Genomic DNA, 12,523 nt, shown 5'->3' with positions numbered 1-12,523 from the left:
ATTCATTGTGGAAAAGTGATAATGGCTAAAGTAAAAGAAAAAAGAGAGAAATCACCTGCAATTCCAGCACTCAGTGATAACAATTATTATTTGGGTATAATCCTTGAAAGTTTTCAAGAACACATATAAATATGTATTTTAATAAAAATGAACTCATACTTTACTGTTTTCTAACCTGGATGTTTTTCATGGGGCATTTGTGGGCCCTTCTCCCCTGAAAATATATATTAAATATTTAGGCTATATATTAAAATATATATTAAATATGTATGTGTGTGCATTTCTTCTGGGACTTTTATCAGATTTACTTTACTCTCATTGATAAATTCGGGAGGAGACGACAGCCCTGCATCTTCCCACTCAGGGCCTGATGAGACTCCCCATGTGCTCATGTCCTCTTTATTCCTGGTCTAAACTTGTGTTTTTCCTTTTGTGGGTCCTGCATCATTGTCTTAGTCACTTCATTTAATTTATTAAGGTTTCAGTATTGCTTATTGTGATTTTATGGCATCAGAGGGTCTCTGTCTTTACCTCGTAAACCCGTCTTCAGTTTAATATAGAACCTGATGATAATGTATGACTCAATTTACATAAACTTGCTTTAGGTTTCATATTACACTAACACGTTTCCAAACAGCTATATACTATTTTTCATAAGATAAAGAGTAAAGCAAATTATTTGTTATCAAATGGGAACATACCCACAAGGGCTTACTTTTTATTTTTACATAACAAAATCTTTTGAAATCTGTCTTTTAAAACTTTTACAAGTTGTCTGTCTATTTAAAAAATATATACACATATATGTGGAATATATATTTATTTAACTTTCTTTAATATAAACCAAGGCTGTTATGTGGAATTTGTGCTAATGGAACCAGCTGAGAAATGTTTATCTCTAAAGTTTAATGTCGTCTACAAATAGAATTTCATACAAGTCAGAAATACAGAAAAAGAGTTCAGAGAGTTGGCCCAAAGAATGGCTAAAGCTCTTACTGCTCCTTTAAATTAATGAAGGAAAGTCTGTAGCTGGGGAACCTTAACCATGGAGATATGCAGCTATGGGAGAGACCAGTCCACTTCTAACTTGCCCTATTTCTCCAAATTTCCCAATGAATTTTTCTTCCGTAGGATGCTCTGATTTGATCCACCTTTGGTCTGCCTTTTTCTCCTTTCGTCTCCTCCCCCCATCTCTCCCTTTTTGTTCTCCTACCTCCCAGTCCTTCCTCCCCTCTTGTCTTTCTTCTCCTGCTCCCCAGACCTGACCTGCTCACTATCCCCAATGTTCTCCTCAGAGGGGCTCTCTTGGTAGTTTCTGCACATTCTAATCTGACTCCTTTCCCCTAGTCCTTTCCCTGGGTAGCCATCTCTCCTGCCCTCTCCTCTAAGCCCTGGCCCAGTTTAACACCTCTCGCTGCTCTTTTGTTCTCTGCCCTGTGATAGGAAGCCTTGTTTCTCTTGGCTGTCATTGCTGCCTCTGTGATGTGACCTGTCTTTTCCGGTCCCTGCTGCCAGCGATCCTGTCCACTAACTGGCTTCTCCGCCCGCCCTCTCCCTACCACACCACCATGCTCTTCCCTGTGAGTCAGTTTCTAATTTATCATGGAGTTATGTAAATGAGTATTCATGTTCACATTAACACAAGTAGCATAGCAAACAAAGGAGTTCAAAAGACACACGGAGAATGTAAAGAGAGAATTACGAATATCTATGGATTGGTTAATTTGTTCTTTTCATCTCTTATTTCCACTTGTTTTAAACCACTGAGACTTTTTTTTATGTCTACTGAAGTTAAAAGGTTTAATCTTACCCAGGTATGTGCCTTTACGTAAATTGGATATATGACCATCTGGATTGATAAAATCAGAATTAATTTTTATAACTTTTCAAAAGCCTTCATTGCAAAAGCTATCATTACATTATAAAAGAGCTTTTAAAACATCTTTGATAGCTTTAAAGTTATTTTAGTTTATTTAAAATTATTTCAAAGTAGTGTTTAAGTTTCCATAAACTGAAGTCCATGGCACAAATGCATTTCCTCTAAGTAAGCCGCATCTTCTCACTAAAGAGGCAAACCAGTTTCGCCTTGCATGTGGATTTTTCACGTTCGCTACTTCAGAACACTGGCCGTACCAAGCAGCTGTGCGGCTCTGCACTGGGGGCGCCACAAAGCTGCGCGTTTTTGGAGGCAAGGGAAGCCTGCAGGAAGATAAACCTTGAAGGGAAAGCCCGCATAGGCATTTCCTCTGCATCACAAACCATGAACTCCCCGGCCTCCTGCTGGCGGGCCACACAGCTCATTCCAAGAAAGTGGCTGACACCGAACTCAACTCCTTGCACACGAGGGGCCGCGTCTTTCGCTTGCTGGTTAGGGCGCGGGGAACGTATAACATATGTCATACTCGTCACAGACCAGAGACTTACAAAAGGAAAGAATCTTGCCATAGCTACCTTTAAGCCGATTGGGAATCGTTCTTTCAGCAGAATCTAACAAAAAATAAACACGAAACTGATGACCCTGAAAAATATTTGTTGAGTTTCTTTTGGTCGCAGTCCTGTTGGCACAGTCTCAGCCTTCAGTTTTTCATGTCCTGTGGGTTGCAGTTAATCATAAATCGTGGCTCTGTTGCTCTTATCTGAACTTTCCTTTTGTAAATTACAGGCTATCGCAACACTGTATGTTTTAAAAGGTCACAGCCCATAAAAGAAGTCCATCATGTTAGCAAAGTCGCACTAAGGCCTTACTTTGCTGTCCCTCCACTAGGTCTTAAGACCCCCCATTATCGCATTCTGTTAAATTTTTGTTTTTGAGATGCCAGACGTGAAATGTATTGGATGATCCCATTGACCTTGTTGTTTGTATCTTTACTGGTTAAAAAAAAAATGTACAGGAGAGTTCTGAAGGGACAAATTTAGTGTATCAGGGATTGTGAGGAAGTGGCAGAGATTTTAGGGAATTGATTGAGAGGCTTTGTGTGGCATGAGGGGGGTTCCTGGTTCAAAGGGCCTGTTTTTAAACCCCACTGTTTCCCTTCCCTCATTTTGTAACAATATGCAAGGCACTTAACTTCTCTGACCTTTCCTGTCCGCGTCTATGAAAGAGCGAAAATAATGTGTAGGTTTACTGTACAGATGAATAATAAAATACACGAGAGTGCCGAATGTGTAATGAACGTTCAGGAAACGCCATCGTAAAATAATTGGGAGAAGGCAGTATAACGGAGAACCGACTGCGGAATTCCTGGTCATTCTTTTTCCACCGAAATGAGAAAACACACGCAAAGTCACTAGCACAGGAGCCAGGCTCATTTAACATTGCCAGTTACTAATCTGTTTGGTTTCCAGGACGGAAAAGATGTGTGAATATTCTTGACTCAACATGCAACAATAGTTGGCCTTGTCATGCTTCTTGAACGTTAATTAGTGTGAAACTGATCACTCAGAATGTGTTTAGGTGCAGAGTCGGCAGGTCTGGGATGAGCCTGAATCCTGGTCCAGGGGTCTGAGGTGGAGCCTCTAGGTCCCGTGATGGTGATGCCTGTTAGGGTGCCCTCCTGGTCGCACTTTGCATAGCAAGGCACTAAAGGGCCAGGCAGTAAGCCCCCTCCCTTCGTTCCTCGCATTATCTTATTTCATAGCGCGTAGAGTCTAAAGGGGATGTTATTTTGCGTATTTTACAGATGAGAACGTTGTGACCCATATTGGTTGGTGAATTAGTTAATAATTGAGATTGTTCAACCTAATAGTTCACCACTTCTCATATCTCCCCTGATCAGTTTTTTAAACTGTGTAACTATTCGCTCATTCTTCCTATTTAATTATCATTTTCCTGGACACTAAGAGTTATCAAGCTTCCTGTTATATCTTTATTGAGCCCTTTTTGAGTCTTGGCTCATGTTAAGAAGCACCTATAGCCCTAACTGGTTTGGCTCAGTGGATAGAGCCAGTGGTTCTCAACCTTCCTAATGCCACGACCCTTTAATACAGTTCCTCATGTTGTGGTGACCCCCAACCATAAAATTATTTTCGTGGCTACTTCATAACTGTAATTTTGCTACTGTTATGAATCATAATGTAAATATCTGATATGCAGGATGGTCTTAGGCGACCCCTGTGAAAGGGTCGTTCAACCCCCAAAGGGGTCACGACCCACAGGTTGAGAACTACTGGGATAGAGCGTCGGCCTGCGGACTGAAGGGTCCCAGGTTTGATTCCCGTCAAGGGCATGTACCTTGGTTGCGGGCACATCCCCAGTAGGGGGTGTGCAGGAGGCAGCTGATCGATGTTTCTCTCTCATCGATGTTTCTAACTCTCTATCCCTCTCCCTTCCTCTCTGTAAAAATCAATAAAATATATATTTTTAAAAAAAGCACCTATGGTATGTCAGCATCTCCATTGCTTAGCCTGTCAGAGACGGCCATCCGTGGTGGAGCCATCCTCCATGGCAAGATGATTGGCAGAGGTCAGGTAGATTTTGATACTTTTTGGTGTAGTTGACACCAGTTAGGTTCTTAACTCAGAACTCCCCCCTTGTTCTTTGGAATGAGCTGCCTGCTCCCCTCCCAGAACCAGTGAGAAGCCCGATGCACTAAGGACCGTCAGCTCAGGGATGCCAGGCACGTCCATGATTCTTCCAGGAAGCAGCCCTGGCCCACCAGCTGGGATTTTTTTTATCCACCTCACTCCCTCCAGCTCCAGATCAGAGGACGAGGGAGGGCCCGTTACTTTTCACTCCCCAACCTGTGTTTAGCAAACTCCCTGGAGCAATACTGCACTGTGAGATACTTCTGTCACTGACCCCAGTCACCAGGGCAGGCTCCTCCCCCTCCCGGGGCACCCCCCACAGCTGCCCAGGGTTCCGCAGCTGCCATGCTCCCCTTTAGGTATGCTATTCCTGGGTACATCCGGCCCTCTCTCTAACTTTCCCACAATCAGTACCATAGAGATATGACTTCCAGCCTGTTTCTAGAAACTAATGCTGACAGGAACATGTTTATAAAATATTTTTAGAAACAAAGATTATTTCAGAATAATAAAAACATAATCACACTCAATGTATAAACAGTGACCTTAATTTAATAAACAGTTAAATGTAACATAATCATAAGAATATTGCAGAAGAGGAGTTCAGCTTGGGTCACTACTGTCTCTTTTCACAGGGAGATAATAAATGTTCTTGAGCCAAAGGCAACTGGGCAAGTCTCAGGCTTGCTTCCCTCCCACTTCTCTCCTCTCTCTTTTCTCCCTTCCCTTCCTCCTACCCCCTTCCATTCCTCCTTTCCTTGTTCCTTCCCTCCTTTCTTTCCTCCTTGCCTCCCTCTCTCCCTCCCTCTCTCCCTCCTTGCCTCCTTCCCTCCCTCTTTCTTTTCTTTCTTTCCTTCTTCCCTTCCTTTTTATCTCTTCTCTTCTGTCATGTTGGGGGTTCCAGGTTATTGCAGGACCCCTGTGAAGGGATTCATTGTTAACCTATCATAACATAGTATAGATACTTTTGATGTCAATAAATATACCTCTCTCTTCACCACCGTAGTTAGTTAACTCAGTACGTAACCGTGCCATCATTTTATGTACCTGATCTCCTGGTGTGGGGCATGCCGATTCTTTCCTAACTTCTCTTACTGTTATATGTCATGCTGGCCATTGCTCCTGTTAAGATCTAAGCAACTGCTGCTCAGCTCATCCTGCTTTTCTATTCACTTGTTTACCTCCTCAAAGAATTCTAGTAGGTATGGCATTCTTTTTTATAAGCACACTGTCCAAGATTGCATTTAAATATAACTTTGCTATAATATGATAAATACAGTGCTTAAAAACTTGGGTTCTAAAGTCAGCCTACCTGAGTTTGAGTCCAGTTCTGCCATTTGCAAGCTGTGTGATCTTGGGCTAGATATTTAACCTTCTGTACTTCCGTTTCTTCACCTATGATAGAGGGTAATAAGAGTACTTATCTCATCTAGTTGTGAGGATTATAGAAAGGATATATGCAACCTGGCCAGTGTGGCTCAGCTGGTTGAACACCGCCCCATGCACCAGGGTGTGCAGGAGGCAGCTTCTCATCAATGTTTCTCTCTCATCGATGTTTCTATCTCTCTCTCTCCCCCTCCATTCCTCTCTCTATAAAAATCAATAAAAACATATTTTTTAAAAAAATGATGTATTCAAAGGCGCAGAACAGTATCTAGCATTTAGTGCTCATTCAAATAATATTAGCCATTGTTAGTGATAATTAGCTTGCTTTTCCTTTTTATTCACAGCATTAAATGTAGATTTCTACAAAAATATGGTTATAGACAAAACTTCACTTTTGGGCAAGAAATACTGGGAGCAGACAGAAAGGAGTACAGTGTTCTCAAGGGGGCAAAATACACATTAAGAAATACAGCCAATTCTTAAGATGTGGCCAGATGTCACAATCTGTAATATAGTGGAGTTGCTGAGCTGGGCGGCATGCAGTCAGTGTGGTGGAGACAGGCCACACACGGTGGGTGTGGTGGAGATGGGTGTAGGTCCATAGGTCACCTGCCACCAGCCACGTGGTGGGCTCACACACGCGTAAGTAAAAGAACTGCGATTTTTCCTGTCTGCTTGGACTAGGGCTGGCTGGTACACATTTACGTTCACTTCTCCATAGGGTTCTTTTCTCTTCCCTCTGTTCTCTTAGTGAACCTAGAGAAAAAGTCAAGTTCCTTGTTTACTTGGGCTTTTCCTAAAGGACAGACTCCATTATGCTCACGTGGCCTCCTTAGGGAGCCCGTTCTACACACAGGCCCTCCCCGCCCTGCAGGGCTCGGGCCCTGGAGAGTCCTCAGTGGGAGCAGTGACTGGTATGAACTCGGGAACTACTTTTGGAGATAGGAAAATATGGGGAATTCGGGGTCCGTCGTTCACTCTTATCTGCTAGAGAAGTACATCAGACACATCTGAATTAGGCATTCTTTTACATTTTAATTATTAGGCCAAGTCCTTGGTTGATAAGAAAATAAGCTCAACACATGTATGGAGGGAATACCAGGCATTTTTATTTTTAGTCCAAAGACTCCCTGTGGTCTCAAGCACCGAGAAAGAATGCTGCCTGTCAAAGGCCTGATTTTTATTCTTCATCTTGTAGCAGACTAGTTGAGTCCCAGAAAGGATGGAGCAATCCGTTCTTTCATTTCAGAAGAAGTTTTTCTTGGGATCATGTCCCTGGTCCTTCCTTACTGTTGTTTTGTGAGATAGGAGGGTGGGCAGCAGGCCAGAGCCCAGGGAGACAAGCCGTCCCCCGCCGGCACACGTCTCTGACAGTGCTCTCCTACGAACAGGACTCCACGTCAGCCTCCCCCATGGAATGTTCCCTGGAATATATGCTTTAACATCATACTGCACAGAAGAAATTATTTCCTAAAGAAGAAGCAACAGGAAAGAACCGATTGATTAACCATAACTTCTATTGGAAATTTTATGGACACCGGCAACTACAAAATGCTTTTACTCCAGAAAAGGGGTATACCCTAGAACTAATGGTGATTTTTCAAAATCCCGAATGCCTTCCAAGTATTCAGGGAAAATAGGAGTAAATAAACGTCACTATTTTTTGAAGCCTCATTAAGTGGGAATTGTAGATCCAGGCCTCCACATGAGTGACAGAGGAAAGTAGCAACTACACGTATGTCGCCTCAATGTCCATCATGAGAGGATCAATAGACCCAAACTTTGGAATGTTATGTAGCCATAAAAAATGAAAATAGCACTATCTCCATGTACTGGAAGATACATGACATGGAAGAATACCTTATACATTGTTTAGAACAATAATGATGCAGAACACTATTCATAATGGGATTTAATTTTTGAAAAAAAATATACATACATATGGATATAGAAATCAGCTTTATTGAGAGCTAGAAGAACATATTTCAGCTGTTAACAGTGGATTCCTCAAGGTATCGAGAGTGAGTAAAGAAGACGGGAGTGGTGGCGGGGAGGGGAAGAGAGGAATGTTCACTTTCTAATTTATTCACATCTGTATTGTTTGGGTTTTTTCATAAACATGTACTTTATAAGACTTTGCAAAAAAACATATAAAAATATTTGTACCAGAAACGAATCTCTGTGTGTCTGGCGCTTTGAAGCTCTACAAAGGAACATGCTGTCAATCGGCAAAGAGCACACGTGGCAAGCACCGAAAAGTCTCCTTACAAAGCAATAGAAACTGCCTCTCACTTGTAAACATCGGCTATTGCATGTCACAGATTATAGGAAGAGATGGAAGTGAAATCCAAAGCTGCCGTGTGATGGAAATCCTTACATCTGAGTGAGCGGGCTGATACCAACAGTGGAAGAGACATGTATGCAGTTTAAAAAGATGCTGAACGGCCCGGCAGGTGTGGTTCAGTGGTTGAGCATCCACCTATGAACCAGGAGGTCATGGTTCAATACCCTGTCAGGGCACATGCTTGGGTTGCTGGCTCGATCCTCAGTGTGGAGTGTGCAGGAGGCAGCCGATCAATGATTCTCTCTCATCACAGATGTTTCTATCTTTCTCTCCCTCTCTCTTCCTCTCTGAAATCAATAAAAATATACTTTTTTTAAAAAATGCTGAACGTATGCAAATATTTTCATCATCATGTGGGAAAGGTATGCTGCTGCCCCATTATGATACTTAGCATCTTAGATACTGGTTGCCATCCTTACACTTTCCTTATAAAGAGTCCCATCTCAACTGAGAGGGAATAATTTCCAGGGAAATGAATCCATTGACTAATTAACATATTTGTATTGAGAACCGAATGTGTGCACTGGTCTACATAGAGGGTAGGGGAGAGGGGACACAAAGTGAATAAGAGCCAATGGTTGCCTCAAGATGCTTATAAACTAATGGGGGAGCGAAGGTGGGACAGACTCCAGGATGTAATGTGGGCCGTAGTGAGCACACGTACAGCTAAACTAAAGCAGGACTCCTGAGTAGCGTGGTTGGGTGGTCCCTCCAAAGAGAGGTGTTTTGTTTCCCATTGTGTTTTGTTTTAGAATAAAAAAAAACCACATAGGAAAATCATTTAAGCAAAGAGGAGAGAGTCAGTGTGGAGAGGAGACAAAGAGGAAAGTAATCAGGTAAAGCTGGTAGAGGCCTGGAGAGAACCCAAAGGGAGAAATTGATCATGAGAAGGAGGGATATTATCCTAAATATGTAACAAAGGAAGAGGCCCTGAGTGGAGAGGCAGAGACACTGAGATGAAGGGAAAGGAACCCAAAGCGTCCACTTGTAACAGCTTTGGCTTTCTCGGTCTAGAGAGAAGCTATATCACTGACAGAGAGCCAAAGGGTAGCAGCAGGGTTGGGAGCTGTGGGGAGATTTGGCATAGCCACCGTGAAGACTATAAGTCAGCCAGGAATGATGAGAAGGATTTTGCAGCATCTTTGAGGTCATTGCTGAGTAGCATGAATTTTTAATGAAACTAATAAACGTTTTCATTACTTTCTCCTGCAAAGTTGCAGGTAGGCACAAGGGCATGGAAATTCAGCTTGGCTGGAGTGCATGTTTTGTAGAAATCAATGGTTCTTATATTGAAGGCTGCATATGAAAATTCATCAGAGATTAATTGCAAATAATCGCATCGTTTCAGATTTCACTTGGTCGATTTCTTTCTTTACCCTTAATATTTAGTCACAGCATTCAGATAACTATATTTTCATCAAGAACTAGGGACAGTATCCTGTGCTTCCGATGTTAACCAAGCAAATAATGCTATTAGAATTTCTAAAGTTTCTAGCTCACAGTTGCTTCTCATATATTATGTATTTTCAGGTTGGAAAAACAAATAGTATCCTTTTTGGAAGACCAGGATCCAGAGAGTAGACTAGAGGTTGGCGCCGACATGCGTAAAATTCATCACTGTTTCCGTCATTTAAAGGTAGGGTTAAGCCTTTCCCCTGGTAGACACCTTCATCTGCTATGTTCAAACTATAATGCAGCCTTCCTACTGACCAGCTCTGAAAAGGTCGGGACCCATCCACACAGCCAGACGGAATGACCTTTGAACCAAGGCTGTGGTTGTCATTGAATTCCTGCAGAGCTTGTCTCTTACTTGCTAGTGAATAAGCTCGGACCATAGACTTCTAATTCTTTTGCCAGGAATCTCTTCCTTTCTACACGGAATAGTTCCATGTTCAAAAACCATTTATTTTCGAGCGATATCCAGAGAACTGTACCTTTAATGTTTTCCAGCAGTTTGGATTTATCCATATAAATCCTCAGTTTTTCTCTGCCTTAGGTTTACCTTTGATGATGGTACAAGGGAGTACCATTACCCTTTACTTCCACCTCACTTATAATTTGACATACTTTGTGAAATGACACATCTTTGTTGTAAGTCTGTTGTGAAGCATAGAAAAGGCAAGAAAAGTAAGTCATGGAGAAGACAGATTTGTAAGGAATAATCGCAGTACATGGAAAGTGTCATTTTGAAAAGTGGTTTGGGGTTATGGAGAAAGGGAAGGAAGTTCAAGAGGAGATCATGTCGGAGCAGGAATTTCTCAGTTTAGGGAAGAAGAGGTCAGATAGCAGAAGGGAAAGAGGAGGCAGGATGGAGAAAGGGAAGACACGGCAAGCAAAGGCAACTGCATGGCACAGACAGGAGGCAGGAAGGGATGTGCACACTGGTATGTGTAAGAAATTGGGAAAAGTGGCATCTCAAAGAAACACACTTGGAATAGAGGTATGGACACTAGCTCTTATCTCATCTTCCAGAAACTACTGATGGACAAGAAGGGTGATGGAACAAGCACAGTGTCCTCTGAAATCAAGGACCAGGACTGTCAGGAGCCACTGAAAGAGGAGGAATATAAAAAACTACGAGATATTCTACAGCAGAGAGATAATGAAATCAGTATCCTTTCTGAAGTGGTAAGAAACGTTCCCACTATGGGCCTGAGCAGGGAGAGGGGCACAGACTTCCCCTGGACATAGCACCTGGTGCCCCACCCACCTGCTTCCAATACATGTTACTGTTTTCCGTTTTGAAGTAAGATGTCTTTTTTAATTGTTTTTTTCTTTTGGTTCTCTGATTGAGTGATATTTTCAACTCTGTCTTCTAATTCACTGATTTGATTCTCAGCTTCCCCTAATCTGCTGTGTATTCCTTCCAATGTGTTCTTTATTTGTATTATTCATTCTTTATCTCAGACTGTTCTTTTTTCATAGTTCCTATATCATTTTTCATGCTGTTGAGCATTTTTACCATCATTATTCTGAACTCTGATTCAGATAAATTTATTATCTCTGCTTCATTTATCTCTTCTTCTAGAGAATTCTCTAGTTCTTTCATTTGGGGGTTATTTCTTTGTCTCCTCATTTTGGTTGTCTTTCTGGGTTTGTGACTGTGTATTAGGTAAATGCTCTCCACCTCTTGATCTCTAGTGCAGGACAGTGTTAAAAGCTGTTTCTGACTGATTGGATCAGGCATAGACTCAAAGCCTCCAGAGATCACCTCTGCCTATAGACTAATAGGATTTTGACTTGAATTGCCCCTCCCCCCATCCTCAGGTGTGGCTAGAGTTTTTTCAACAGGGTGAGGCAGTTGCTTCTGCCTGGAGGCTAATGGTTATTTTTAGTTTCTTAAGTGGCCTCAGGGCAAGGTGTTTTCCAATAGGTGTGTCAACTGTCTTCCCCCAGGCAAGGCAAATGTTTGCTTGAGGGAATGGCTCAGCCCAGGAAACGTGGGGTGTCTGCCTTCTGAGCTCTATCCCCCGAGTCCCCACTCCTGGCTTCTGCTCTCACAGCTCCAGTCCACTTCACCCTCCCTCTACCAGAGCACAAGGTGGGTGGCTCCACAGGCAATTCAGTGCATTGGCCCTTTAAGAGGGTGCCTGAATTTCCAGCCATCTCTCCCTGGCAGACAGCAACCTGCTGCTTTTCACAGCTGGATGTTATGTGGGTACCCTTTTCAGTTTGGTGCTCTCTTGCTGCGGAGCCCAGCTTCAGGATTAGATCCCCGAGTTCTCAGTAGCACCCCCTCCCCCCTCACAGCTAAGATATCTATCTCTCCAGGACTTCAGTTGTGGTCTGTGGGCACAGGGACAGCCCTTTCGCGCTTCTGCCCCTCCTACCAGTCTCTATGCCCTCTCCACTTTTGGTCCTCAGATATCAGAGTTTCCTCCTGCCGAGTTTTCTGCTGATTATTCAGGATGTTTTTCTGTATTTTAATTGTAATACCAGTTTGTTCCTGGGAGCATGTCCATGCAGCATCCACTTACTCTGCTGCCATTTTTAATCTCTCTAAGATGTCTTTTTTAAAATATATATACATTTTTTTTTATTGATTTCAGAGAGGAAGGAAGAGGGAGAGAGAGACAGGCTGCCTCCTTCATGCCCCCCCCCCCCCCCACACACACACACACACACCCGGGCCTGTGCCCTGATCGAGAATTGAGAATTGAGCCTTGATCTTCTGGTTCATAGGTTGATGCTCAACCACTGAGCCACCCCAGCCCTTCAGCAAACAAAATGGAGCAACAACTGAAAAATCTTTACTTTGTTTTTAGCCAG

At 42.7% G+C, this 12,523-nt stretch overlaps 1 protein-coding gene across 1 annotated transcript in view; it reads left to right on the top strand.

Annotated features, from left to right (window-relative positions):
* KIF6 (kinesin family member 6) overlaps window positions 1–12,523 on the top strand; it is a 380,047-nt gene that overhangs the window by 180,372 nt on the left and 187,152 nt on the right. The window contains exons 11-12 of the mRNA XM_081094290.1: window positions 9,785–9,890; window positions 10,727–10,865. Coding sequence (XP_080950416.1) covers window positions 9,785–9,890; window positions 10,727–10,865 — 245 coding nt within the window. The remainder of the gene's footprint in view (window positions 1–9,784; window positions 9,891–10,726; window positions 10,866–12,523) is intronic.

Source organism: Myotis nattereri (genome assembly GCF_964212035.1).
Source record: "Myotis nattereri genome assembly, chromosome: 6".
Lineage (NCBI taxonomy): Eukaryota > Metazoa > Chordata > Mammalia > Chiroptera > Vespertilionidae > Myotis > Myotis nattereri.
Note: the sequence above shows the minus strand (reverse complement) of the source record. Positions and strands in the feature narration are given on the sequence as shown.